The following is a 27,824-nucleotide window of genomic DNA, read 5'->3' as shown; positions in this document are numbered from 1 at the left end:
AGCTGGCAGCTGGCCAGTGGTCAGTATCTGACCATTTGACATGAATGGCTGGTGGTGCGAATGTGGGCGTCGCTTTGCACCCTCTCAAGATGTGACAGCTCCTGCCTTTATGTGCCAGGAACTATGCCTGACCATGACCCATGGGAAACTGAGCCTCCAGGAGGTGAACTTACTGGCCCAGGGTAGCAAGTGAAGAGCCTGGATTCAAATCCAGGACACCCTTGATTTTTCACTGCTCCTTTAATATATCTTCTGCATAGTTATGCTCCTAAAGGGCTTGGCATAGGGTCTGGCAAAAAAACAAAAACCCAAAAAACAAAAAAAAACAAAAACAAAAAACCAAGCTGACTAATAATAAAAGCATGACACTAATTACCATCTATTCATTCATCCATGCAGCGAATCTTTATTGAGCACCAACTGTATGCCAGGTGCTCTTCTAGGTGCCAGAATACAGCAGTGGGCAAAACTGACCAAAAACCATGGCCTTCCTGGGGCTCTCGTTCTAGTGGGGAGACAGGCAAAGGAGCAGAGAGACAAATAGATCTGAATCTGATACCAGTGATGTCATTGCTTTCTACACAGCAGCGGCTCTCAAATGGCCCGGTCTCCAGGACACCTTTACACTCTTAGAAATCGTGGAGATCCCCCAAGAGCTTTTGTTCAGGTGGATTATGCCTGTTGATATTTACTGTACTAAAAATTAAACCTGAGAAATACTTCCATTTTTGATTCACATACAAACAGCAATAAGAAATCAATCACACTTCAAGCCCAAAGGGTTCTTTTGTGGAGAATATATTTTCCAAGACAAAAAACAAAAACGAAAAAAACACTGGAAGATTGGCACTGTTTTCAGTGCCGCAACTCTTTCCCGTCTGGCTTGATAGAAGATTCTCACCTTTGCTTCTGCCAGCATTTGGTTACAATAGCACGGGTCATATGGTCCCTGCAGAACCACACTATATTCTTGGAAGGGAATGGGTGTGATAAAGGCAAAAAACACCTTAGCACTCTTATAAAATAGTTGTAACCTTGCACACCCCTTGAAAAGGTGCTGGGGATGTCGTGAGCTCTTAAGAAACGAGGATCTGTGACTGTCAGGGTCCCAGACAGAAGCAGAAAGCATGCCCCACCGAGGATAACTTGAGGAAATTCAATGCTCTGCTGTCGCTGTCTTGAAATTCTTCATAATATTTGAACAAGGGGCCCTGCGTTTCCATTTTGCACTGGGCCCCACAAATTTTGTAGCTAGTCCTGAGCCCAGCCCATCTGGAAGCCGGAAGGCAGGGGGGCCGATTGAGGCCGTCTGCATGCACGGGTCAGGCCCCTGGGGCACAGAGCAGGGTGGAGAAGCTTAGACTGGCGGTCAGGAGGGCGAAAGAAGGCAGCCAGTGCAGGGGAAACTATTACTAGCGTTGTTAATGGTCTTACTGCTATTGCTAATTCCTCCCTGGCAGCACATTGCTGTGGGTAAAGGCACAGACCCAGGAATCAGGCGGGTCTGGGTTTGAATGATAACACTGCGTCTTACCAGCCATACGATGTTAGGCAAGTGGCTTTGCCTCCAGCTCCACACCTCAGGTCCTGCTCTGTGTGATGGGAAACACCATCATGCTAAGTCACTCGTTGGCAGCGGGACCACGGGAGGCAGTGGGGCACCATGGGCGAGGTCATGGCTGTGGGAGCCTAGCTGCCTGGGGTCAAGCCCTGGCTCTCTCATTTGCGAACTGATTGACCTGGAAATTACTTCACTTTTTGTGTCTCAGTCTCTTCGTCAGTAAAATGGGCACAATGATAATACTGACCTCACGTGGACGTAGCGAAGATTCAAAGACATAATTTATGGAGTTGTTTCAGTATTTGTTTACAGGTTTTTAAATTTTTGTTTTAATTTTCTTCAACCGGATGGAGCGTATCATCACTATAGTGTGTTCAAAGTTAGTTGGTAGTTATTTCCTGGCCTTCGGTGTCATTGCTATTTATGCAAAACAGTTATTTCCTTTGTTTTCCGTTTGGGGTATCCCTCCCACTCATTTTGCATTTTATTTTATTTATTTGAAGTGTTTATTTATTTTTGGGAGAGAGGGAGACAGATCTAAAGCAGGCTCTGCACCCATAGCAGTGAGCTCAATGGGGGGCTAGAACTCACAAACTTCAAGATCATGACCTGAGCCGAAGTCGGACGCTTAACCAACTGAGCCACCCAGGCGCCCCTCATTTTGCTTTATAAAAATGTGTTTTGGGTGGGGGGTGCCTGGGTGGCTCAGTCAGTTAAGCGTCCGATTCTTGATTTCAGCTCAGGTCATGGTCTCATGGTTCATGAGTTCAAGCCCTAATCGGGCTCTGCGCTGAAAGTGTGGAGCCTGCTTGGGATTCTCTCTCTCTCCTTCTCTCTCTCTCTCTCTCTCTGCCCCTCCCCTGCTCACATGCATGTGCTCTCTCTCTTTCTCAAAATAAATAAACTTCTCTTACAAATGTGTTTTGGGGGACGCCTGGGTGGCTCAGTAGGTTGGGCGTCCGACTCGATCTCAGCTCAGGTCTTGATCTCAGGGTCATGGGGTCAAGCCCCGTGTTGGATTCTGTGCTGTGTGTGAAGCCTACTTTAAAAAAAGTGTATTTTGGGGGGTGACATATGAAATGTTAACATAGTGCCAAAGGTTAGAGCTATCTTCAGGTCACGTGATCTTGCCAAATAGCTTGCCTGAGGCGTGCTGCCAATTAATGCTCTCTCCCCAACAGCGAACGGGAGTTCCTGTTTCCTCCCATACTCGCCCACACCCGGTGTTGTCGCTTTTTAGATTTTTCCCAGTCTGATGGATGGGTGTTTGCATTTGTATTTTCTCCCGTGACTGGTGAGCTTGAACATCCCTGTCTTTCTTTTGGCCATTTAGGTTTTGGAGGGAGGATTTGGGGCCTCCTACTCTTCCCTCCCCAAGGAAGGAAACATTTGTTCAAGTATTTGTTCCAGGGAGAGGCTGAGGCCCGGCAGAGACAAGGGTCTGGCCAGGATCACACAGAGATGGGAGTCGGGGCAGGCCCCAGAACGGGACTTTCCCCAGCAGAGGGAGCCCGAGGCGGCGGGGAGTGACTCAGTAGGCCACGGCCCCCAGATGGAGCCCAGCTGGGCCTCTGGAGCTGCCGCTGGGGAGGGGAGGGGCTGCCCAAGGCCCCGCTGTCCCCTGGGGCCGCCTGAGAGCTCAGACACTGGGCACACGCAGGAGGGCGGGCGGCCGCCATCCAGCCGGCACATTTCCTGGCTGCCGCACCCCTCAGGCCCCGGGGCCAGGCAGGGCTGGAGCGGGCTGGCTCAGGCAGAGGGGGTGTGGATGTGTGAGTGGTCTGCCCTCTCGGCCTCTCTCTGGGCCTGTCTCTCGGCCCTGCTCCCCGAGTTCCTCTGTGTGGAAACTCTGGGAGTTTCTGTCTCCCATCATCGTGTCTCTCTTTATTTCCCTTACTCTCTCACTCTCTTCTCTTTTTCTTTCAGTTCTCCATCTCTCCCTTGATCTCTCCTGATCCCTGTGTCGTCCTGTGTCCTCCTCCCTCCCCCCTCCCCAGCTGCTGCCGCCGGCTTCCTGGGAGCCCACCTGAGGCGTAGGCCACGTGACCCAGAGTCCTCTCTCAGAGCCTCCTGCCCAACTGTGCTTCCAGGCCCAGGGACCAGATGGTGGAGTCCCAAGCCCCCACTTGCCAGGTCCTCAAGGGCCTGACCAGCTGGTCTGGCTCAGCCATGGGCTCCTGCCTGGGGAGGGGGGTGGCTGGTCTCCTGCCATCTGAGGGGGACGGGCCAGGGGAAAATGCACTGGAGGATTTGCAGCTGCTAGGCTGAGTCTCTGGGGACTCCTTACCACCCACCCCACCCCTGCACACACACACACACACACACACACACACACACACACACACACACACACCCCGCACCAAGTAAGGCTCTTTCTCTGGCCAAGGAAACACCCCTCCCCCCAAGCATTCTTTGTCACATTTCTTCATGAACTCAGCATGGCCTAGGGGGAGAGTCTGATTCAGGAGCTACACATCCAGGGTTTGAGGCCCCATTCCACTACTGTGTGACCCAGGGCAAGTGACCCCACCTTTCTGAGCCTCAATTATTTTTTTTTTTTTAATGTTTATTTATTTTTGAGAGAGAGAGAGAGACAGAATGTGAGAGGGGTAGGGGCAGAGAGAGAAGGAGGCACAGAATCCAAAGCAGGCCTGAGCCAGAGTCAGACGCTTAACCACTGAGCCATCCAGGCACCCCTAATTTTTAAAATTCTTAATTTTTATTATTTTTTATTTTTTATTAAAACTTTTTAATGTTTAGTTTTTGAGAGAGAGAGAGCTCAAGCGGGGAAGGGCAGAGAGAGAGGGAGAGAGAATCCCAAGCAGGCCCCGCACTGTCAGCACAGAGCCCGATGAGGGGCTTAAACCCACAAACTGTGAGATCATGACCTGAGCTGAAATCAAGAGTCGGATGCTTAACCAACTGAATCACCCAGGAGCCCCTAATTCTTTTTATTTTTTATTTTTTATTTTTAACGTTTATTTATTTTTGAGACAGAGAGAGACAGAGCATGAATGGAGGAGGGGCAGAGAGAGAGGGAGACACAAAATCGGAAGCAGGCTCCAGGCTCTGAGCCATCAGCCCAGAGCCCGACGCGGGGCTCGAACTCATGGACCGCGAGATCGTGACCTGAGCCGAAGTCGGATGCTTAACCGACTGAGCCACCCAGGCGCCCCCAGGAGCCCCTAATTCTTAATTTTTCATACTGCCCAGCTAAGAGAAGCAGAACAGCTTAGTGACTAGTCCAACAAACAAAGTTAGCACACGTTTACAGAGACCTTACTCTGTGCCAGGCACAGGGCCAGGCACTGAGATCCAGCTGTGAATGAAGCAAACATCCCCGTCTTCCTGACCTCCTGTGCTGTGAAGATTACATAAATTAATCCTGGCCAAGCGCTTAGAGCAGCTCCTGTCAGGGGGCAGGCAACAGGATGTGTTACCTATGGTTGTTGTGATGGTAAGAAGTATAATGTGAAAAGTAAAAAGGCTTCCTTCCCCGCCGCCTCCCCCCCATGCACAGTCTCGCTCTCCAGGGACGAGACCCTTGACACAGAGATGGACCACACTGAAGCTCGCCCTTTTCACCTGACAAAACACCCTGGGTGTCCTCTCTTGTCAAAGAATATATGGATCTAGTGTTGGGTGGCTCCACCATCCATCTTTAGCCGGCCCTCTGCTGAGAGACCTCTGGGCTGTTTCTAATCTTCTGCTAGTATGAATACCACTGCGAGAGACATCCCCGTCCATACGTATTGAGCCCACGTGCAAACACTTCTGTAGAAAAGAGTCCTCAAGGTCCAATTTCTGGCCCAAAAGGTGTATGTGTTAAACTTTTTGAGAGAGATTTTGAAAAGGCGGTGGACACACCTCCATGAGACAGCATTCTTCCTCCCAACTGGTCATCATCAAGCTTTCTCATCTCTGCTAATCTGAGAAGTAAAAGATACTCTTTTTTTTTTTTTAAGTTTATTTATTTATTTTGAGAGAGAGAGAGAGTGAGCAGGTGCACATGCATGAGTGAGGGAGGGACAGAGAGAGAGGGAGAGAGAGAATCCCAGGCAGGCTCCACAGTCAGTACAGAGCCCAATGCAGGATCTCAGGAACTGTGAGATCGTGACCTGAGCCGAAATCGAGTCAGACCCTTAATCAACTGAGCCTCCCCAGACGCCCCTGAAAGATGCTTATGGTTATTTTTTTTAATGTTTATTTTTGCGCACACACGAGAGAGCATGAGTAGGGGAGGGGCAGAGAGAGAGGGAGACCCAGAATCCTAAGCAGGCTCCAGGCTCTGAGCTGTTAGCAAAGAGCCTGACACGAGGCTCGAACTCATGAACCGTGAGATCATGACCCTAGCCAAAGTCGGACGTTTAACTGACTGAGCCACCCAGGCGCCCGTGTCTTATGGTTATTTTAATTTGCATTTCCCTTAACATTGAAGGAGGCTAAACATCTTTCTGTGTGTTTAATGACCAACTGTCCTTCTGTAACCTTTGCTCACATTTACAGGGAAGGATTCACATTAAATGAGTGTTCAAAATATGTGGCATTCTTGCAGAAGTAGAAAAGTGTCAGTCCTGTAATTATTGCATCTCAGTTCACACAGCCACTTGGTGGGCAGGTTATGGAGGGATTTTGATCTAGCGGAGAACTAGAATTTGTAACCTTAACATTTCAGATTTATGTGTTTCCAGAATTCGAATGCATTTTGATTTTCTACACATTGCTGCAGTGATTTTCTTAGTGAAAAGGGTTTTGGAGTGACTCTTTTGCTTTGCTTTGATTTCTGCAGCATGTAATTATGCCTTTTGAAATTTCTTTTGGATGGTTTTGACTTGTTATAACGTTTGATTTTTATCCATTTTTATGACTCCTACAGATTGTTAACTGTATCAGCTGGGACTCAAGGGTGCAGTTCATAGAACTTCAAACCACATTGACTTGGGCTAAAGGGGAGGTTCTTGGCTCACCTAGCTGAAAAATCCAGCGGGTATGCAGCTCTAGGCATGGCTGGATCAGTTACTCAAATTATGTCCTGGGCAATCTGTCTCTTTTTCTGGGACCTGCTTTCTTCTGTGTTGGCCTCCTTGTCCGGGAGTCTGTTCCTTCCTGGTGGCAACTTGGCCCCCAGCACCCCGGGCATATGTTCTAACAGCTAAGGGACCCCATGGGAAAGAGAGCACCTGCCTGAGCTCACTCGCTTTTCCCCGCAAAAGTGGGAAGAGTTTTCATTGGCTGATCTTAGGTCACATGCCATCTGTTACCCAATCCCTGTGGCCAGGATGGTTGGTTTCAGTGTTCTGATTGGCTAGGTTGGGTCATGTGGCCACCCTTGGAGCTCAAGGTTCATTTAGTCCCTCAGGAAGCTCAGGTCTGAGAGCAGGGTTTGAGGTGCTGCAGAGGAAAGGGTGAATGGTGGGCTGGCAAAATCAACAGTTCTGCATTACCGAACTTTGGAACAAAAAGTCTTCACTTGATTCTTGGGTCTTGAGTATTGAGTTGCAGTCATTTGCTCTAATCTGTTACCACTTAATTTCATTATTGTTTTGCTTTCTTTTATGGCTTTCCCCCATCTGTTTAGAGTCACACAAGTAATAAATTAATATATTCTTTTGGTAAAAGATCTTACTAACCTAGAAGTCTTCAGTAAGACGTAAAGTCTCCCTTAACCATACCTTTCATTCCTGCACCCAAAGGAAACCTCAATTATGATTTGGTGTGCATCCTCCTGGACCTCTTTCTGTGCACTCATTCACTACCTGCATGGATTTTTACTGTTTTTAATTTTTTAATGCTTAATTTTTTTAATAATTATATTTTATGGCTCAGACATCAAAAGCTGTACAAAAAAATCCTATGCAACAAGTCTCTCCTTCACCCCTGCCCCATTCATGGAGTTCTTGTCTCCCCAATAGGTACCATCTGTGATTAATTTCTCGTTTATTCCAGAGAATCGTTATGCATGTGCAACCCGTGACAAATGTAATATATTCAAATGTGTGTCCTAAGTTGCTTTCTTCTGTTAACAGTAGGTCTTGACCATTATTCCATACTGATGTGGATTTGTTTAACCATTTCATTCTTGATGGGCATCGTGTTTGTTTCTAATTTTTTCCCATTATAAACTCTGCTACGATGTGATCCTTGGACAAACAGCTGCAATGAACATCCTGGGACAAACATCTTTGTGCACATGTGCCAGTATTTCTTTAGTTACATTCCTAGAAGGGCAAGTGCGAGTGCTGGGTCAAAACGTATGCACATTTTTTTTTTTTTTTTTTTACATTTTGATAGGACTTGCCAAATTGCCTTCCAAAAAGGCTCTACTAATTTGCACCACCACCGACCGACAGTGGCTGAGTGTGCCTGACCGTCCCTCTGCATCTTCGCCAATACTAGATATTATCCGCCCCTTACACGTTTGCCAATCTGGTGGATAGGGAAAGATACTTTGTTTTAAATTGTATTTTCCTGCTGATTAGTGAGACTGGGCATCTTTTCGGTGCTTAGTTTGTCTTCTGTGTTTGCCTTTTCACTGGGAGAAGTGCCTGTTCACATTGGGCCAGCCTTTGTCTTTGGCATTGAACAAATCGCAACTGAAGACCTTCTACATGGCAGACACTGTTCTAGGTGCTCAGGAATACACAGGCCAATTGACACAAATCCTGCCCTCATGAAGCTCCCATTCTAGAAGCAGGAGACCGATAAAAACAAAAACAAAAACAAAAACCCTCAAATAAAGACAGAATTATCTGATGGTGGTAAGTGGAGACAAAGGAAGCAGGGAGAAGGGGAATTCTTTGACTGTCAAAGAAACTAGCTCCTTGTTCTAATATGTGTTAAATATTTTTTTCAGGTGGTCACTTGCCTTCCAACTACATTTAGAAATTTTGGTTGATGCAAAAGTATTTTATGTGGCCAAATTTATAAATCTTTCCCTTTATGATTTTTTTTTTTTTTTTTTTTTTTTTTTTTTGCTTGGAAAGATTTTCTCCATCCTAAGATTATAAAAGCATTTGCCCAGGTTTTCTTCTCTGCCTTGTGGATTTACTTATTCCATTTAAGTCTTTAATCCATCTGGAATTGTTTTCAGCACAAAGAGCAAGGAAGGGATCCAGCTAAACTGGTTAGCCAGTTGGCCCATGACCACTCATTGAATAATCCATCTTTTCTTTGGAGATTTGAAATGGCATCTATAAAATGTATGAATTCTCCAGTGTATTTGGGTCTGCTTTTGCACTTTCTGTCTACCCCTATGGCATACCAGCCATTTAAATCACTATAATGTTGTATTTATGACGTTTGGAAAGGTTGGCTCTTTTGGACAAGTTACCTAACTTCTCTGGGCCTCAGTTTCCACCTCTGTAAAGTAGGGTGGAAATTTGAAGGGTTGTTCTGACAATTAACGAATTAGTGGGCCGCTTTAGTCCAGGGGGGCAGGTAAGCCTCTTTGAGAAAATAATGTTTGAACTGAAATCTGATTGACAAGGCAGAGCATGCCTGGTAGGGGGAATAGCAAAGGCAAAGGCCCTGAGGCAGGAACTTGTTTAATGTGTGGCAGCATCGGCGAGGAGGGTAGGGCTTCTGCAGGGCAAGGGCCCAGTGAAATGGTGCCTCGTGGTGACGGGTTTGGCCGTCACCATGAAGGTCCTGGAGAGCCGCAGCAGGATGGGGAGGGAGGGTGGAGCCCGTTGTCTCTGCCCCTGTCCCCACAGTCGATGGAGTCGCAGGTGGAGGAGTGGTACCGCGAGGTGGGAGAGTTGCAGGCGCAGACCGCGGCGCTGCCCCTGGAGCCGGCCAGCAAGGAGCTGGTGGGCGAGCGGCAGAACGCGGTGGGCGAGCGCCTGGTGCGCCTGCTCGAGCCCTTGCAGGAGCGCCGCCGCCTGCTGCTCGCCTCCAAGGAGCTGCACCAGGTGGCGCACGACCTCGACGACGAGCTGGTGAGGACCGGCGCGGGGACGGGGCGGGACCGGGGTAACCGGGAGGTGAGGGTTGCGCGGATGGGGCGGGTTAGGAGGCCACAGGCGAGCCGGCGAGCCAGCGGGGGAGTGGAGGTTGGGAGTGGGGGCGAGGCCGTGGGACCTTGGCGAGTTCAAGGGCGGAGCTGACTGGGAGACCTACCGACTGACACCGCGCTAGACCCAGTCACTCAATCCTTCCCTTACTCATTCACTCGTTCACTTATCCACGCATTTATTCATTCACCTTTTCCACGCTCACTTACTCTCATTCCTTGATTTATTCATGAAGCCATTTAGTTGTTCACTGACTCATCCTTTATTCCTTCCCTCGCTGATTTATTACCATCCATTTATTCGCTCGCCCCTCATTCATTCATTTTCGCACTTAGTCACTTCCTCATTTGCTCATTCGTTCATTTACTCACGCATTTGCTCATTCACTTGATCGTTATGGGCCCAGCTCTGGGCTTGGATGATAATGCAACGGGGGTGACCAAGATGGACCCCATTCCTGCCCATAGAGGGCTCAAGAGTCCAAGGCGGGGGGGGGGGGGGGGGGGGGGTGTGCAGGGAGGGGAGACAGAGCTCTCTCCAGACATGACAATCCAGGGTGATTAGGGCTGTTATGAGAAAGTTAGGAGGCAGCTGGCCAAGGTCCAGAGTCAGGGAGGGTTTCCTAGAGGAGGGGATGTCTGAGTGGAGACAGGAAGAAAGAGTCCCAGTGAGCCCACTGAGGGAGCAGGAAGGGAATTCCAGGAAGCAAGACGTGCCTGTGGAGAGGACAGAGGTAAGCACGAACCTGGCTTGAGTGCATGCAGAGAGCAAAGCAGAGCATGTCAAGAGAAGGGGCCAAAGATGTGACCAAGACTCTTTGGTGAGGAAGGGCCTTAGATACTGTGCCGGTGGCTTCCAGTTGAATTGGGATGCAGGGGTCCTTGGGTGCATTCTCCCCTTGACCTGCTCCCTGCATCCTCCCCAGGCATGGGTCCAGGAGCGACTGCCACTGGCCATGCAGACCGAGCGAGGCAGTGGTTTGCAGGCTGTCCAACAGTACATCAAAAAGAACCAGGTGAGCAGAGCCAGGGTGAGGGTGTGGGTTAGGACACATCTGGATATGAGAGAAAACAGTGGGTCCAAGTGGTTAAGGCCCCAAAAAGGAAATTTGCTGGCTCTTGTGATGGGGAAGACTGTGATGGACAGCAGGTATAGATGCATCCAGGTACTTCCGTGATGTCACGAATCTCTCAACGCGGTGTGAGTGTGGGTGTGTGGGTGTATGTTTCTGTGGTAGCTTTGTTCTCAGGGCCAGCTCTTCTCCCCTGGTAGTGAAAGACCTCCAGCAGATTCAAGTGTACATCCCACCAGTAAAACTGAAGAGGATTTCTCTCTCTCAATATTTTCAGCAATAGTCCCAGGGATAAACTCTCCCTGGCCGAGCTTGAGTCCCATACCCATCCCCGAACTAATCATGGTGGCCAGGGATTTGTCTGCTCTGTTGGCCTGGTCTGGACTCAGGGCCCACTCTTGGAACCTGCAGGTGGAGTCAGCGTTAATCACCTGGGCTGAGATTGAGGCAAGGGGGTTCCTCAAAGGAAAGCCAGGGTCCCATGAGTAACAGTGAGAAGCATGGCTGTTGGGCAAGGACAAAGAAAAACAACAGTAGATGAGAACTCAAACCACCCACAGGGAGAAAGGACGAGATAATCAGTGGGAGAGCGCTGACTCCCCAGCTGATCAAGGTGGGGGTGCTTTTGAGCCCCAAAGATCTCTCTGGATCTCTGTTCACTTCTCCGGGCCTTAGTTCCACATCTAAATTTTCAAATCACTTAGCCGAAGGACTCTTCAGTCAAAGCAACTCAGTCAAAGCCTAGTGTAAGACACATAAAAGAGGAATACTACGACTACCGATAATAATTACACATGGATTAAAAGACTTACTGTGTGCCAAGTGCCATCCTAGGGGGGTATGTTCGTTGTTGAATTTAATCCCCACAGTAACCCTACCAGCTATTCTCATTACCCCCTTTACCAAAGAATATGAGTTGGGAGAATGGGCACTGAGAGATGGAGGGGAGGTGGGTTTACAAATTATTCTCAAAAGTTTGTGACCACGCTGCACAGATGGAGGGTTTTTTTAGATTTCGTTCTTCTTCTTTTTTTTAAGTTTATTTATTTTGAGAGAGAGAGAGAGAGCGAGCTCATGAGCAGGGGAGGGGCAGGGAGAAGGGAGGGGAGAGACAATCCCAAGCAGGTTCCGCTTAGCATGGAGCCTGACTCTGGGCTCAATCCCACAACCACAAGATGACGGCCCGAGCTGACATCAAGAGTTGGACACTTGGGGCGCCTGGGTGGCTCAGTCGGTTAAGCAGCCGACTTCAGCTCAGGTCATGATCTCGCGGTCCGTGAGTTCAAGCCCCGCGTCGGGCTCTGTGCTGACAGCTCAGAGCCTGGAGCCTGTTTCAGATTCTGTGTCTCCCTCTCTCTGACCCTCCCCCATTCATGCTCTGTCTCTCTCTGTCTCAAAAATAAATAAACGTTAATATATATATATATATATATATATATATATATATATATATATAAACTCTCTAAAAAAAAAAAAGTTGGACGCTTAGCCAACTGAGCCACCCAGGCGCCCCAGCTTTCGTGTCTCTGTTTCGATGAACACACTCTTGGCCATTGACAGTGTTGAGGACAAGCAGAACTGGCCTGTCCTTTTCACGGTTGAGGCAAGCAGTCAAGTGCACTTCGTGCTTAACGCTGGGGGAGCTCAGCTGTGTGTGCACAAGAGTGCTGGACACTCAGGAGCTGTTGGACCAGTGATAGCAATTGGTACTGATTGAGCACCTACTGCATACCAGGTACAGTTCTGAGTGCGCCATAGTAACAACCCCACAAGGTGGATGTTAGGGCCACCACCAGCCATGTGCAGTTGGCGAGTTCCTCAACACCACCCGCCCCCCACCCCCACCCCGCCGTGCCTCAGCTTCCCCATCTGTAAAGTGAGATAGAATGAAGTCAGACGCCTGGGGCTGCCATGAGGACCAGATGAGCTGCTACATCGTGCAGAGCCCTTGCTTGGCAAAGTGCCTGACAGCCAGGCAGCAGGCGCTCAGTGTCCGCAAGTATTATCTCCGTTTGCAACTTGAGGAAACTGAGGCACAGAAGCCAAGGAAGGCACACGGCAAGTGCAGAGCTGCTTAAGGGGGAACGTTGGAGGGTGATGGAAGTGTTCCACATCCTGCCCTGGGTACACGGTGTACCCACGTGTAAAAAGATTTGCACACTTCACTGCCCGTGAGTTAGACAGCCACTGCCCCTAAGCAACCTGATTCACAGCCTGTTTCAACCATTAGAGGGTATCTGACACCACCAGGCGGCTTGGTTGAGAGCACAGTCTCTGGGGCCAGCGTCCTGTGCTCAAGTCCTGTCACCCCCTTACTAATTGCTTGTTTTCCCACCTGCAACATGGGGGTGTGAGTGAGCGAGTTACAGCAAACTGCTTCCGTGGTACCTGGCGCGAGGTGGAGGGCTATCTGCGGGGCGGGGGGCGGGGGGGGGGGGTCCTGATGCCCTCCGTGGGCTGTGCGCACGCGGTCCTGCCGGGCCTCGGAAAGCCCCTCTCCACCCACACCCCCACCTCCCGCCCCCAGGGCCTGCGACGGGAGATCCAGGCGCACGGGCCGCGGCTGGAGGAGGTGCTGGAGCGCGCGGGCACGCTGGCCTCGCTGCGTAGCCCGGAGGCGGAGGCCGTGCGCCGAGGTCAGGAGCAGCTGCAGGGCGCCTGGGCCGGCCTGCGGGAGGCGGCGGAGCGGCGGCAGCAGGTGCTGGACGCCGCCTTCCAGGTGGAGCAGTACTACTTCGACGTGGCGGAGGTGGAGGCGTGGCTGGGCGAGCAGGAGCTGCTCATGATGAGTGAGGACAAGGGCAAGGTGCGCCCGGGCTGGGGGGTGCGGGGGACCTGGGGGCTCTGGAGCCCGGGGCCGGCCGCTGCCGCCTCATCGCGGGCGCCGTGTGCCCCCAGGACGAACAGAGCACCCTGCAGCTGCTCAAGAAGCACCTGCAGCTGGAGCAGGGCGTGGAGAACTACGAGGAAAGCATCGCGCAGCTGTCGCGCCAGTGCCGGGCGCTATTGGAGATGGGGCACCCGGACAGGTGGGCGGACGGGGGCGGGGGGGGGGGGGGATTGGGGTCAGGCGGGGGCGGAGCCAGTTCTTAAGGAATGGCCCAGCAGGATCTGAAGCTTCGCTGGTGGAAATTGGGACACGGTCCCAAATTGGACATTGGGGTGGGAGGGGCCCTCACTGCCCCGAGCTGGAGCCCTCGGATTTCAGCACGTGGTTGGGGCCCCGGATGGAGGGGCGGTGCCCAGGGATGGTTGAGAGGGTGGGGCCAGGGGTACTGGAATTTGAGTGTAGGGATGCGAGGTGATGCCTCAGACTGAGGAGAGAAGGAAGAGCTCAAGACAGGGAAGGGCCTTCTTTCCACCCAGTGTCTGGGAAGTGTCCAGAAGGACAGAAAACCCTGGAGTGCTGTGACTGGGTGTAGCCTGAGACCTCCTGGGTGGCCAGGCGTATGGCCTCCCTAAGGTCAGGAGTAGGGGCCATCTCTGGGAGGCCTGGACGAGGGTTGGGACCTGAGAGGGGGCCCAGGGTTAGACCTCTGTCCTCCTGAGCCAGGAGACGGACTGGAGGTGAGGTGCCTTGGCTGGGGACCCAAGTAGGGAGTCGGGAGCCCCGCCCAGGTCACTGGAGGGGCAGGGGGTGGGACCACAGAAAAGATGGGGGGGGAGAGGGGAGGGGCAGTGAGCTTGTCAAGCTTAGGGAAGCGGTTTCCCCTGAGCGCTGAGATAGATGCAAGTATTGGGTTCACTGAATCCGAGTCTTGCAGAAAACAGAAGCCCCCGCGAAGGAGTCCGAGCAGGTGCTACTGTGGCCGAAGGTTCAGAGGAAACACAGCCCTGCCCGGAGAGGGGGGGGGGGCGGCAGGGGGTCACAGCTCTGTCCTGAAGTCTCGGGGGGCTCCATCCCCGCCCCTCCGTGTCCCCCGTCAGCGAGCAGATCAGCCGTCGGCAGTCTCAGGTGGACCGCCTGTACGTGGCGCTCAAGGAGCTGGGCGAAGAGCGCAGGGTGAGCCTAGAGCAGCAGTACTGGCTGTACCAGCTCAGCCGCCAGGTGGACGAGCTCGAGCACTGGATCGCCGAGAAGGAGGTGGTGGCCGGCTCCCCTGAGCTTGGCCAGGACTTTGAGCACGTCACGGTGAGCACCACCAGTCATGACATTGATACCCGCGGCTACCGCGTATGCTCCTGAGGTTCTCTGGGCCTCAGCTTCCCCAGCCCGAATCCGAGGATGATCATAGCACCCACCTCTTGGCTCCTTTGTGGGCCCCAAGAATTTACCAGAATGGAAGGCGCTTAGGACAATACCCAGCACACACGGTGCCCAAGATGGTGTCGGTTACTGTCATCGGATTATTTTTCTTGCTGCTGTTATTGCTACAGAGCAAGTGCTCTGTGGGCTGGAGGGGGGCTCGTGTGTACAGGGCCTTGGCCCATGCTGTGTTCCTGGTGGCAGGTGCTGCAGGAGAAATTCTCCGAGTTCGCCAGTGAGACGGGCACGGCAGGGCGGGAGCGGCTGGCGGCCGTGAACCAGATGGTGGACGAGTTGATTGAGTGCGGCCACACGGCGGCGGCCACCATGGCTGAGTGGAAGGACGGGCTGAACGAGGCCTGGGCCGAGCTGCTGGAGCTTATGGGCACAAGGGCTCAGCTGCTGGCCGCCTCTCGGGAGCTGCATAAGTTCTTCAGCGATGCCCGAGAGCTTCAGGGTCAGATCGAGGAGAAGCGGAGGCGACTGCCCCGTCTGACCGCCCCACCTGAGCCGAGACCCAGCGCCAGCTCCATGCAGCGGACCCTGCGGGCCTTTGAGCATGACCTGCAGCTCCTCGTGTCCCAGGTGGGGCGCCGGTGGCCAAGAGGGGAGGTGGGAGGGCCTGGACAGCGTGGCCAAGGCATGTTGGGCCGCAGAGCAGGCGAAAGTCAGGCTGTAGAACAGATCGATGTTAGACAGTAGAACAGATGAAAACAGACCACAGAACAGGGAGAAGCCAGATGATGGGGCAGGCAGAAAACCGCCTGATTGCTTGGTGCGTAGAACTCAGGCAGTGTGGGGGGAAAGGTGGTACAGAATGTCTGATAGATTTCAGACAGTTTCTCCAATGGCAGGGGTTCTCCTAGAAACTGTGAAGGGAATCTTTTCCAAATCCACATGGAGAGCCTAAAGGAAATTTCAGAGGGTTAAGAGAAATTTGGCTCTGGGGCAGATAGAAATTTGATAGGTCTCGGATGGTATCCTATGATTTTCCTGCAAGAACTTTGATGGGAGTGGGTTTCATGGAAATGACAGTGGAGCTGTTAGACTGTCAGACTGTTAGAAATCAAGCAGAGAGACTGATAGTGATTAGGCAGTGGATCTGATAGAAATATGGTGGTCACTCCAAAAGAAGTCAGGCGGCTGAACCAATAGGGAGTGAGTGGCCGGTCTGGTAGAACTCACATGGCAGAGCCGATAGAAATTGAGTAGGAGACCTAATAGTAACTGAATAAGCATTCTGAAGGAACTTGGGCGGTAGGTAGTGAGTCTGAAAAAAAACAAAAAACTGAGTGAAGAAAAAAATGGACAGTATGTCTACTCAACATCAGGGTGGAAAGAGGTTTCCTGAAGGAAATCAGATCGGTCTGTACTGAGGTAGCGGCAGACCCAGTGGAAGTAGGGCTCTCAGACCAAAAGAAATCAGGCAGCAGACTGAAAGAAACCTGGTCATAGGTCCAAAAGCAGTCAGAACGCAGGTGAGTCAATGACAAACAGGCAGCAGACGTGAGTGAAACATGGTGTGGGTCTAAAAAGCAATCAGAAAGTGGGCAACCCAAACAGAAATCAGGCAGCGGATAAGGGGGAGAGCCAGTTGTGGGATCACAAGGGTGGCGGCTCATTACACCTGGCCAGCCGAGGCGGGGCGGGGCCCGGATCCGGGGGGCGGGGCCTGGCTCCCGAGGAGGGCCGGCGCTGGACCTGGCATGCCCCGCAGGTACGGCAGCTGCAGGAGGGGGCAGCCCAGCTGCGGACGGTGTACGCGGGTGAGCACGCAGAGGCCATCGCCAGCCGGGAGCAGGAGGTGCTGCAGGGCTGGAAGGAGCTGCTGGCAGCCTGTGAAGACGCCCGCCTGCACGTCAGCTCCACGGCCGACGCGCTGCGATTCCACAGCCAGGCCCGTGACCTGCTCTCCTGGATGGACGGCATCGCCGGCCAGATTGGGGCAGCTGACAAGCCCAGGTGCCCCTCATCCCACCTCGGGCTCCCTACCTGCCTCTGGGCACCACCCCCCTCCCCGCCGCAGCCCATCAGCAGTCCCCTTCCCTGAAGAAATCTCAATACCCAACTGCCAGGCACTGGACGAAATGCTTCATGTGTGCTATGACCCCTTGTCAGGCCTGGCCTTGGCAGCTCAGGGCATCCTCTTTCCTTCTGGCCTTCCCAGTTGCCCACTGCTGCCCTCCCTGTGTCACGTCACGGAGTGGGCTGCAGCCAGGATAGGGAAAGCAAGGTGTGGGACTGCATTTGTGGCTTAACCTAGTGGGTGGAGGGCACTGATTTATTGCTGACCTGATGCTTCAAAGTGAGCGGCCAACAGAAACCCATCCTGCGGTGATGGGGACCCAAGGGCTTTCCATCACTTGGCCCCAGAAGTTGCAGTCGCTGAAGAGGAGAGAAAGATCGCATGGGAGGTTTCAGGGACTAAACCTGCACTCCCATCTGTCAGCCCAGGAGCCCCAACCTGTCTGCGGGGGAGGCTGGGAAATGTAGTTCAGCAGCGTGTCCAGGAAGACAGGGATTTGGAGAGTGGTGACTCTGACTGTGAGGCCTTGCCTACGTTCATTTACTCAGCAAATATTTCTTGAATGCCTACTGTGCGTGGATGGTTAGCAAGACCAAGCTGCTTCCCTGATGCTGCTTACATTCTGAGCATAGAGGCAGGCAACAAATAAATTAAAAAGCACCTAATATTATTTCAGGTAGTAATAAGCGCTCGGAAGACAAAGCAAGGTAAGGGGATGAGGTGCTAGCTGGCAAGGCCTCTCTGAGGATGTGATGTTTGAATGGAGGCCTAAAGGAAGTGATGGTGAGTTGCGTAAAGTTTGGGGGAAGTGATGGTGAGTTGGGTAAAGTTTTGGGGAAGTGATGGTGAGTTGGGTAAAGGTTTTTTTTTGGGGGGGGGAAGAGTTTTCCAGGTGGAAGGATCAGCAAGTGCAAAGACCCCGAGGTAGGTTGTATTTTGAGGAGGAGCTAGACAATCATTACGGTTGGATGGAGTGAGTGGGGGTGGGGGAGAGTAGAGAGTGGTAGGAAATGAGCTGGGAGGGGCAATAGGGCATGGTGAGGAGTTTGCCTTTTTCCCTGAGTTGGGAGCCGTGGGAGACTTCACTGCAGGGGAGTGATGTGATATGAGGTGCATTTGAGAAAGATTACTCCAGATGCCTTGTGGGAAAAGGAGTACAGAGAACAGGGGTAGAAACAGGTGCACCAGCCAGGAGGCTGCTGCTATAATCCAGGTGAGAGATGATGGGGGCTTGGTTCAGTGTGATGGTTGTAGAGATGGGGAGAAGTTATTCATTTTAGGAATTAAAAAAAATGTTTATTAGGAAAAATTTCAAATGTACACAGAAGTCGTGATAAGAGTACAGTGAACCCCCACGCAGAGAATGAACACCCATCAACATTTGGCCCACCTTGTTTCATCTGTGTGCTCCCCGACTCCCCCTCCACCCCTTGCTGAGTTCTTTTAATACAAAATCTCAGAGGTGTCACAGCATTTCACAGTGTGTGTTTTAAAGTTATAGATGTCCGGTCTGACTGATGAATTAGCTTCAGGGGCTGAGAGAAAAAGAGGAGTCCATGGATGAATGGGTGAATTTACTGAGATGGAGAACTTCAGAGGAGGGCACTTTTGGGAAATAGATCATTCCAGACGTACTAAGTCTTAGGCAGGAATCATAATTCAGGATCTTCAGAAATAAGTTGGGCTGTATTAAGTCTTACAAAGCTATGCTTGCTGACTGGGGGAACCTTCAGAAGTTTGGGATTTGTTTCGGCATAGGATAGCTGAGAACAGCACTGTCCAGTAGATACATAATGCAAGCCACAGATGTGAGCCACATATATAATTTAAGCTTTTCTTGTAAACACATCAGAAAAGTACAGGGGTGTCTGGCTGTCTCAGGCAGTAGAGCACACAACCCTTGATCTCAAGGTTGTAAGTCTGAGCCCCAGGTTGGGTGTGGAGATTACTTTAAAAAAATTTTTTTAACTCAATAAAAAAGTACAAAGAGGCAAGTGAAAATTAATTTCAGTGATTCATTTTACTAACCCAAATATATATCATTTCAACATGTAGTCAGTATTAAAATTATTGAGGAGCACCTGGCTGGCTCAGTCGGTAGAGCATGCGACTCTTGATCTCAGGATCATGAGTTCAAGCCCCATGTTGGGAGGTAGAGCTTATTTAAAAAAAATTAAGAATATATCTTAATGTTTATTTATATTTGAGAGAGAGAGAGAGTGTAAGCAGCGGAGAGGCAGAGAGAGGGAGATACAGAATCCGAAGCAGGCTCCAGGCTCTGAGCTGTCAGCACAGAGCCCAATGTAGGACTTGAACTCACAAATTGTGAGATCATGATCTGAGCCAAAGTCAGGCGCTTAACCAAAATTGAGTTGCCCAGGCGCCCCCAAAATATTTTTTTTAATAAATAAAATCATTGGGCTATTTTACAGTCTTCAGAATAGGATGTGTACTTTATACTTCAACACATCTCAATTCAGACCAGCCACATTTCAAGGGCTCACTTGCTACCCAGGTCTAGCGGCTGCCTGCCGTTTGGATAGCCCAGACTTGGAAAGTTCAGATCATTGGCCAGTGGAGCCTTCAGAAGCTTAGCTTTAAAAAGTTAGAACAATTAGATCTTGACGCCTGAGGTTAGAATCACCAGAATGTGCCATTTGAGCACCTTGGAAAAAGTTGGAGTCACTGAGTCAGTGAAGAGCTTGGCCCCTCAGCACCTGGCCTGACAAGGTGGGTGTCCTGAGATGCTACCAAACAGCTGGCTCAGGGATCTGGGTTCATCCGGGACTGGCATCTGCCATGGGGGCCTGGAGAGGCTATCTGAGGCTCAGATTCCCGCCCCCGACCACTGTAGGGACGTGTCGTCAGTGGAGGTGCTCATGAACTACCACCAGGGCCTGAAGACTGAGCTGGAGGCACGGGTGCCTGAGCTGACAGCCTGCCAGGAGCTGGGGCGCTCTCTGCTGCTCAACAAGAGTGCCATGGCTGACGAGGTGGGAAGGGGCGCGGGGGTGCCCCTCTGCCATCTGTGCCCGTTGGGGCAGGAACCTCCCTTGACGCCTCTCCTACCCACCTACCACTCCCAGATCCAGGCACAGCTGGACAAGTTGGGAACCAGGAAGGAGGAGGTGTCAGAGAAGTGGGACCGCCATTGGGAATGGCTGCAGCAGAGTGAGTGGGGGCCCAGATGCATGGGGTTCAAGGGCACAGGGATTTGCATGTTTGGAAAGGCCCAGAGGGTGACCCAGCATGCTTTGTACACCACTCATGGGTGCCCAGCAGCAAACATGATGGCCTGGAGGGCGGCGGTGGACAAGAGGACTGTCTTGCCATTGAATCTCTGGTGGTGGACACCTAGGGGAGAAGCTGGTGCCCTCAGAAATACCCCCAGCCCCTCTCATTCCTGCAGAGCCCAGAATGGTCAGGGCTGGGATACAGGAAGCGGGAAGATGTGGAGGGGGCGGGGTGGAGGGCCAGAGAAAACAGCCAGTGCCCTTGAAGGGCCCACAGGTGCACCCTTCACCCTCACCCCCAATGTCTCCCCTCAGTGCTGGAAGTGCACCAATTTGCCCAGGAGGCAGTGGTGGCCGATGCCTGGCTGACAGCCCAAGAGCCGCTCCTGCAGAGCCGGGAGCTGGGCAGCAGCGTGGATGAGGTGGAACAGCTTATCCGGCGACACGAGGCCTTCCGCAAAGCGGCTGCAGCCTGGGAAGAAAGGTTCAGCTCTCTGCGGCGCCTGACCACGGTCAGCACCCGAGATCCTGCCCACCCCCCCATCCCCATCCATCTATATGAGACAGACATACCGGGACTGGAACTTGGTACTCAGTGCTGAGTTGAGTGAGGGCTGAGGCAGACCCTCACTGGGCTCCCAGTCCAGTGGGGGAGAGGAAGGGGACAGACCTGTCACCAGACAGTGACAGCCCAGGGCTGGGATGGGGGAAACACAAGGTGCTGTGGGAGCCCGGAGCACTTGTCCTGGCGTAGGGGGAGGCCTATCTGAGTGAGACTTGAAGAATGAGGAAAGACCCTTGTTTCAATGCCCTAGATGTTTGCCAAGGAAGAAAGGAATTAAGTTCCTGGCAGGGAGAAAACATGGACGCAGGCCTGCACAACCTTGCCTTGTCAGTAATAGAAACTATTAAACTGCATGGTGTGGGAGGCAACCCAGAGGCGTCTTCCCAGACCGCCCCCCTCCCCACGCCCCTTTACCTGACCCTGGCCCCTCCCTTCCCAGATAGAGAAACTCAAGGCGGAACAGAGCAAGCAGCCCCCGACGCCCCTGCTGGGGCGCAAGTTCTTTGGAGACCCCACGGAACTGGCGGCCAAGGCAGCGCCCCTACTGAGGCCAGGGGGCTACGAGAGGGGCTTGGAGCCCCTGGCTCGTCGGGCCTCGGACACACTGTCCGCAGAGGTGCGGACCCGGGTGGGGTACGTGCGCCAGGAGCTCAAGCCCGAGCGCCTCCAGCCGCGCATCGACCGGCTGCCGGAGATCCCGGGGAGGGTGGAGACTCCAGCCCCGCCGGCCGCACCCGAGGATGCGGCGGAGACCCCCGGGGCCCTCGCGGCGGCGGAGCAGGTCCGGCCGCGCCCAGAGCGCCAGGAGTCAGCTGATCGCGCCGAGGAGCTGCCCAGGAGGCGGCGACCGGAGCGTCAGGAATCGGCCGATCAACCCGAGGAGGCTGCGCGGAGGCGACGGCCAGAGCGGCAGGAATCCGCGGACCACGAGGCGGCACACAGCCTCACCCTGGGCCGCTATGAGCAGATGGAGCGGCGGCGCGAGCGGCGCGAGCGGCGGTTGGAGAGACAGGAGTCCAGCGAACAGGAGATGCCTACCAGAGGAGAGCTGGCCAAGGGGTGAGGCCCTCAGGTGCCCAGGGAATGAGGGAGCGGGGACACGGAGAGCTCCTGGAGCCACGCGGGCCCGTGGGGGGGGGGGGCTGCTGGGGCTCAGAACTGCTTACTGCCCTGGTACCCATTTTGCAGAGGTGCAAACAGGCTGAAGGAGACGAGGAGAGGTGCCCATGGTCCCACAGTGGCAGTTCTGTTGGAGGAAAGGACTTAGCTACTGAGTTCTGGCCCCTGCCTAGGTGGTCCAGGCAGGGATTTTGTCCTCCCTGCACCTCAGTTTCTCTACTGGGCTAATGGTGAAACCATCTTCTAACCCTTCATCACAGGCTTTCTCCACCATTTAAACTGGGGGCTACTGTCATCTCCATTTTATGGATGGGGCAACTGAGGCTCAGAGAGGGCAAGTCGATCAGTTTGGATGAAGCAGGACTGGAACACAGGCCTTTCAGAGTCCAGTGTTAACCAGAGCATGATGGGCAGATTGATCTTATCAGCTGTATCCCCACTAAGAGACCATTGGTCAAATATGTTTTGGAGACAATGACTTCTTGACTCCTTTTTAATTTTGCATATCATGAACGTTTGCTGAGTCCCCATTCTGTATGTGGTATGTGCTAGAGCAGTGGCCACACCAGCCTCAGCCCTGTTTGGGTGGAGATCCCAGTCCAGCGGGGGAAACAATGGATAGTGATGACCCAAAATGACCAAAGAAGTCCGAGGGGCTTGGGATCTCAGGGGGTGGGTGGGGAAAAAAGGCAGCATAATGTACAAAGGCTTGAAGGCACCAGTTTGGATTTTTCTCTGGCTAAAACTCAAAGGAGAGGTTCTGTCCTCCAGCAGACATATTCCAAGTACCTATGGTGTACGAGGCAAGCATCTGAGAAAGGTAGCTGAAGAAGTGAACAGGGGCCTGGCATCTCAGGCTAAGAGGTGGAGGCTCCTCCAGCCAAAACCAAGCTGGTCCCTGGGAGAGGGTGTCCCCAGTTCCATTGGGTCTTTCGGCTTCCCCCTCCCAGGAAGGCCACCCTGGCTGACATTGTGGAGCAGCTGCAGGAGAAAGAAGCAGGCCCAGGGCTCCCTGTTGGGGTAAGTTGAGCCTCAGGATGGGTGGGGGTATGGGGAACCCTCTCCTCCCAGCAGGAGTCAGAAACACCAATGCCTAGCCCTGCTTCCCGCCTCTCCCTCCCCATCTGAACCCTGCAGAGATTCTCAGGGGGTGATGGAAAGGGCCCCCAGATGCCTCCCACAAACTGAAAATCTCTCCTTAAGAAAGATAAGGCCACCAACCTAAGGAGACTCCTACTCCCCTCTACACACAGACTCCACACTCTTCCCACATCTGCCCTAGACTTTCTCTAACCCGGTGGGGGGTTCACATATCCTCACAGACAGCCACACACACACAGAAGTCCCAGATTCCCCCTACAGACAGCCGGGACATCAACGTGCCTGCACACCCACCTCCAAAGAGCTAGCGCTTTCCTCCCTAAGATCGAGAGCGATTACAAACCCAGGAGTCCTGACAGTCTCACTCCCGACACCGATGGGGCCCCTAAAAGTTGGGTCTCCAGCCCTGAGGCCCTCCCATACTCGCCTCCAAGACAGATGGGATCCCCCAGACTCGTGAGTCCCCCAGGCAGATGGCTCCAACACCCCCCCTATGGACAGCACCCCTCTTCCCCCTCCCTCCACACAGCCGTCGCTGCCTCAGCCTCGTGAGCTTCCCCCAGGCCGCCTGCCCAACGGGCTTGAGCCGCCCGAGCGGACACCTCGGCCGGACCGGCCGCGGGCACGGGACCGGCCCAAGCCGCGACGGCGGCCGCGGCCCAGAGAGGGTGGTGAGGGCGGGGGAAGCCGGCGCTCGCGCTCCGCCCCGGCCCAGGGCGGCTCCGCCCCCGCGCCTCCGCCACCGCCCACTCACACAGTGCAGCACGAGGGCTTCCTGCTGCGCAAGCGCGAGCTCGACGCTAACCGCAAGTCGTCCAACCGGTGAGCGTGTGGGCGGGGTTTTGGAAGGCGGGTCCCAAGCTCAGAGTGTCCAATAAATGAATAGATGGGCCTGGGGGTGGTACTAAACTTCCTGGAGTCCTACGGGTGGCGGGGGTAGGCGGGGCCTGAAGAGGGGCGGGGCTCCAAGGACTCGAATCTTTGAATTGGAGGAACGGGACTTAGGGTTTAGTTCGGTGGCCAAGGGGGTGGAGCTTAGGTGGGGAGCTGGACCGTAAAGGAAGAAAATATTCCAAATGTAAATAAATTGCCACCCAAACTCATAGCAACCAACTCAGGAGCTAACTATAGAGCTAATGGCAAATTGGATTTGGGGTCTAGCCTACAGGGTTCCAATGGTTTGTAAGGTGAAGCTTGGAGAGGTCATCCAACCTCTCAATGAATGGGGTGGGTCCATCCTCGAAGTTTCAAATTGTTGCCGGGGTGGCTGGAGAGGTCTGAAAAGGGACAGAGCCCAAGCTCTGAGGTCTGAGGTAGGGGGCACATGCAGATGTCTAAATAGCGACTTACTTTTGGAGTTCAGCTCATGTTTGTCCAACCCTTTTTTTGTCCAACTGTGAGGCAGAATCTGGGGAGAGGTGGCCAGTGAGCAGAGTGAGGCCTAGACCCAAGATGTGAAAAGAGCAAAACAGGTTGAGGTTTTGCCTTGAGGCAGTCTTTTTTCCCGGTAGTGAGGCCAAGGTGGGAATAAAGGGGCACCTTCTGTGTATTTCACTCAAGAGACTTCCTTCTCCTTTGAGGCTTTGGCCGAATAGGAGATAGGCATTTCTCATACAAGACACAAGACGCAGAGATCTCCTTTCAGGGGATTCCATGGTGGGTGAAGGAGTAGGCAAGGAACACGCCCAAGCAAAGGCTTATGGAGAAGACAGCTTAAGTCTTGCCTTCAGGAAATTCAGTATGGGAGGGGAAATGGAAGGGCAGGCCCAGCAGGGGTCAGCATAAGGCTTGGAACTGAGAGTCTTAGAGTCTCCCCTTAGCTCAGGAACATCCATAAGGAAGAGCACCCCAGACACATGGCCCGGCTAAGGCAAAGGCCCAAGAAGAAGGAAGGCTCAGGTGTTTTCAGCCATGAAAGGTATTAATGAAGAGTTCCCAGGCAGAGTGCTGTGACTCTGCCTTGAGCCCCATATCGTCACCCCAGGTCTTGGGTGAGCCTGTACTGCGTTCTCAGCAAGGGGGAGCTGGGCTTCTACAAGGACGCCAAGGGTCCGGCGTCTGGGGGCACACACGGCGGGGAGCCACTGCTCAGCCTGCACAAGGCCACCAGCGAGGTGGCTAGTGACTACAAGAAAAAGAAGCACGTCTTCAAGCTCCAGTGAGCCCCCCAATGGGCAAGGGGGAGGGATCCAAGGCCCGACTCCCCTTCCCCCCCAGCAATACCCTGCTTCCCTGGAGGATAGTTGGTGGATGGGTGGGCCGGGCCCCTGCCCCAGATTCCCCAAGTTCTGTGTCCCCTTCCTACAGGACCCAGGATGGCAGCGAGTTTTTGCTCCAGGCTAAAGATGAGGTGAGATCTGGTCCTTTCTCTCCCCTCTCTGGACCTCAGGAGCAACCTGGCTGGCTGGTTTCTGGCCCAGAGTGATGCAACTGTGAGCCAGAAACACAAGCCAGAGTCACCAGGCTATGATGGGAAAGCCTATTGACAGTGAGAGCCCAGAGGAAGTTCCTAACCTAAGGAGGGGGGGAGGGGAGGCAGGGACCTGGAGGGCTGCCTGGAAGCCCCAGGACAAAGTCCAACCTCCTTGCCTTGGCCCCTGAAGCACCACTGGAAAGATAAAAGATGGGAGTTAGTGAAAAAATGGGATGATGCAGGCAGAGAAGAACCAGAGGTGCAGAAATACAAAGCATTAACTGAGCTGGTGGAGGGTTCAAGGAGGAAGGATCCCAGAAAGGTTCCCAGGGGTTGTGGGCCATTTGGAGGGGGTTGGAGTTTGTCCTAAGGGCATTGGGAAGCCATGGCAGAGTCTGAGCAAGATTGGGGGGTAGAGGTTACAGTGATGTCTAAGAAAGATCCTTTGGCAACAATGTGCAGGGTAGACTGGGGAGAGGGACAGAGGAGGTGTGGAGCCCAGGAGGCAACCAGGACAGGCACCCACATGTGAGGGCACAAGGCTGGCCCCCAGCCGGCCTGTGGGGAGGGGAGGAGGGGGTGGAAGAGAGTGAACCATGGGACTGAGGCTAAGGGGAGAGGTCAGGGGAGGAGCAGGCATGGAGGTGGTTTAAAGAGATGTTGAAAATAATAATGCTCATCATCTCATTCATTCTTACCAGAGGCTCTGGGGTAGGCCTGTATTCTCTCCCTGCCAATTTACTTTTAACATGGAGATGAAAACAGTTTTCCATTCTAGGGTTCTTATGAGAACTAAGTTGATACATACAGAGTACTTACATGGCCTGGTAAAGGTCAGTGCTCTATAAATGTCGCTGATGTTATCATTGTTTGTGTTGTTGTTTATCTCTATAGTGGGTGTTAGATATAATCCTATTGCATAGGATTAAGTGAATTAATCCACAGAAGCACTTACAACAGAGCCTGGCACGTCTTGAAGTGCTATGCGACGGTTTGCATTATTGTTATCACCCCCATTTAATAGACTGGAAAACGGAAGTTCAGAGGGCAGTCCGATTCCAGGCTCATCTATTACTCAGTCTGCCTTCTTCCAAATCCGGACTCTGTGCCCTGTCTCTCTCCCCCAGGAGGAGATGAACGGCTGGCTGGAGGCTGTGGCCGCTTCAGTGGGAGAACACGCCGAGATCGCCCGCTGGGGGCAGACACTACCTACCACGTCCTCCACGGATGAGGGCAACCCCAAGCGGGAGGCAGGGGAGCGCAGGGCCAGCGGGCGCCGGAAGTGACTTCCCACCCCCTGGGCCTGACCCATCCCCGCCCCTTCTCTCCGCACTGTGGGCACAAAGACACTTTCTCTTCCGCAGGGGCGGGAGCCCCTAGTTCCACCAACACTGCGGACGCGCCAAGATGGGCACTGGAAAGGAGGGGACTTCTGCACTCCAGGAAGTGGTGGGGGGATTGCTGCCCCTATAGCCATATCTCGGCCCCTTCCTGCTCGCCACCCCACCCCAGGTGCTGGGGCTCCATTATTTTTATGCAATAACTGAGTTGGGAGGGGCGGGTAAGGGGCCAGTTGAGCCAAGCCCCCTGCCCCGATCCCCAGATCCTGCCCCAAGAAGCTGGGGTGGTAGGGGCGATAATTCCTGCCCCCCTCTCCGCCCTAGGGATGGGCATGGGGCCGCTGGTGAGGTCCCCTGGACCATCCAGGGTGCTAGGGGGTGGGGAGGGGACGTCTCCTCCCCGCCTTTACCTCACTTCCAATGCTGCCTTGATCTCTGTCTGGGAAGGAGGAGTGAAGGGGCCTTAGCCCCTGCACTCCGCCGTCTCAGAGCCATGCGGTTAATTCCTGACTTAGTTTATTTTTGCAAAACGTCGACCTCCTCCTCCCCCGCCCCGCATCCGCGAAGGCTTTTAATGGGAGGGGCGTCAAAGCTCAAAACTGTCTTCCTCTCTCCTCCCCCCTCCAGCTGTAAATGCCGCTACGTGAGGGGAGGGGCGAGGGGAAGCCCTCCCCCCTGCATGCTTCTGGCAGAAGCACCTCCCTAGGGAGTGGGGGAACCGGGTTGTGGGCAGCCCCCATAGCCACCTGGAGGAGCCGCTGGGGCCCAGGGGTGTGGGGCGGTGTGGCAGGCGCACACTGTATGTACCTATAATAAATACTTTGGCTTTGACGGTCTATGCTGGTTTGTTCGCGTTTCATGGGCTGCGCCTGAGAGGGGGTGCGGGGGGAGGGGAATGGAGGGTGGCGCGGGGAGAGACTGCGGCTGCAGAGAACATTTAGATGTCCCCTTGATGTGAACTAACTTCGGGGTCTAAACACACGTCCCCGACGAAGCACCTAGATTCCATTCCTAAAATGGGAACCATTCCTAGGGGAATGTTTTGCTAGCCCTTGTAACTAAACTTCCCCAAAACAGCCTTGCGGTGCGCCCCGTCCAGCACAGGAAAGGCGGGTCCCTTTAAGGAGGCGGAGAAT

The 27,824-nt window shown here is 53.3% G+C and overlaps 1 protein-coding gene across 1 annotated transcript in view; it reads left to right on the top strand.

Moving 5' to 3' along the window:
- The window catches only part of SPTBN4 (spectrin beta, non-erythrocytic 4), a 74,545-nt gene extending 47,040 nt beyond the window's left edge, over nt 1–27,505 (top strand). The window contains exons 20-35 of the mRNA XM_042919618.1: nt 9,274–9,498; nt 10,499–10,588; nt 13,173–13,451; nt 13,544–13,674; nt 14,573–14,777; nt 15,096–15,476; nt 16,609–16,853; nt 19,772–19,910; nt 20,004–20,088; nt 20,466–20,662; nt 21,155–21,774; nt 22,785–22,854; nt 23,465–23,757; nt 24,920–25,093; nt 25,243–25,285; nt 26,476–27,505. Coding sequence (XP_042775552.1) covers nt 9,274–9,498; nt 10,499–10,588; nt 13,173–13,451; nt 13,544–13,674; nt 14,573–14,777; nt 15,096–15,476; nt 16,609–16,853; nt 19,772–19,910; nt 20,004–20,088; nt 20,466–20,662; nt 21,155–21,774; nt 22,785–22,854; nt 23,465–23,757; nt 24,920–25,093; nt 25,243–25,285; nt 26,476–26,634 — 3,336 coding nt within the window. The 3' untranslated portion in view covers nt 26,635–27,505. The remainder of the gene's footprint in view (nt 1–9,273; nt 9,499–10,498; nt 10,589–13,172; nt 13,452–13,543; nt 13,675–14,572; nt 14,778–15,095; nt 15,477–16,608; nt 16,854–19,771; nt 19,911–20,003; nt 20,089–20,465; nt 20,663–21,154; nt 21,775–22,784; nt 22,855–23,464; nt 23,758–24,919; nt 25,094–25,242; nt 25,286–26,475) is intronic.
- Nucleotides 27,506–27,824: the final 319 nt, after the last annotated feature.

Source organism: Panthera leo, chromosome E2, assembly GCF_018350215.1.
Source record: "Panthera leo isolate Ple1 chromosome E2, P.leo_Ple1_pat1.1, whole genome shotgun sequence".
NCBI classification, from domain to species: Eukaryota; Metazoa; Chordata; class Mammalia; order Carnivora; family Felidae; genus Panthera; species Panthera leo.
Note: the sequence above shows the minus strand (reverse complement) of the source record. Positions and strands in the feature narration are given on the sequence as shown.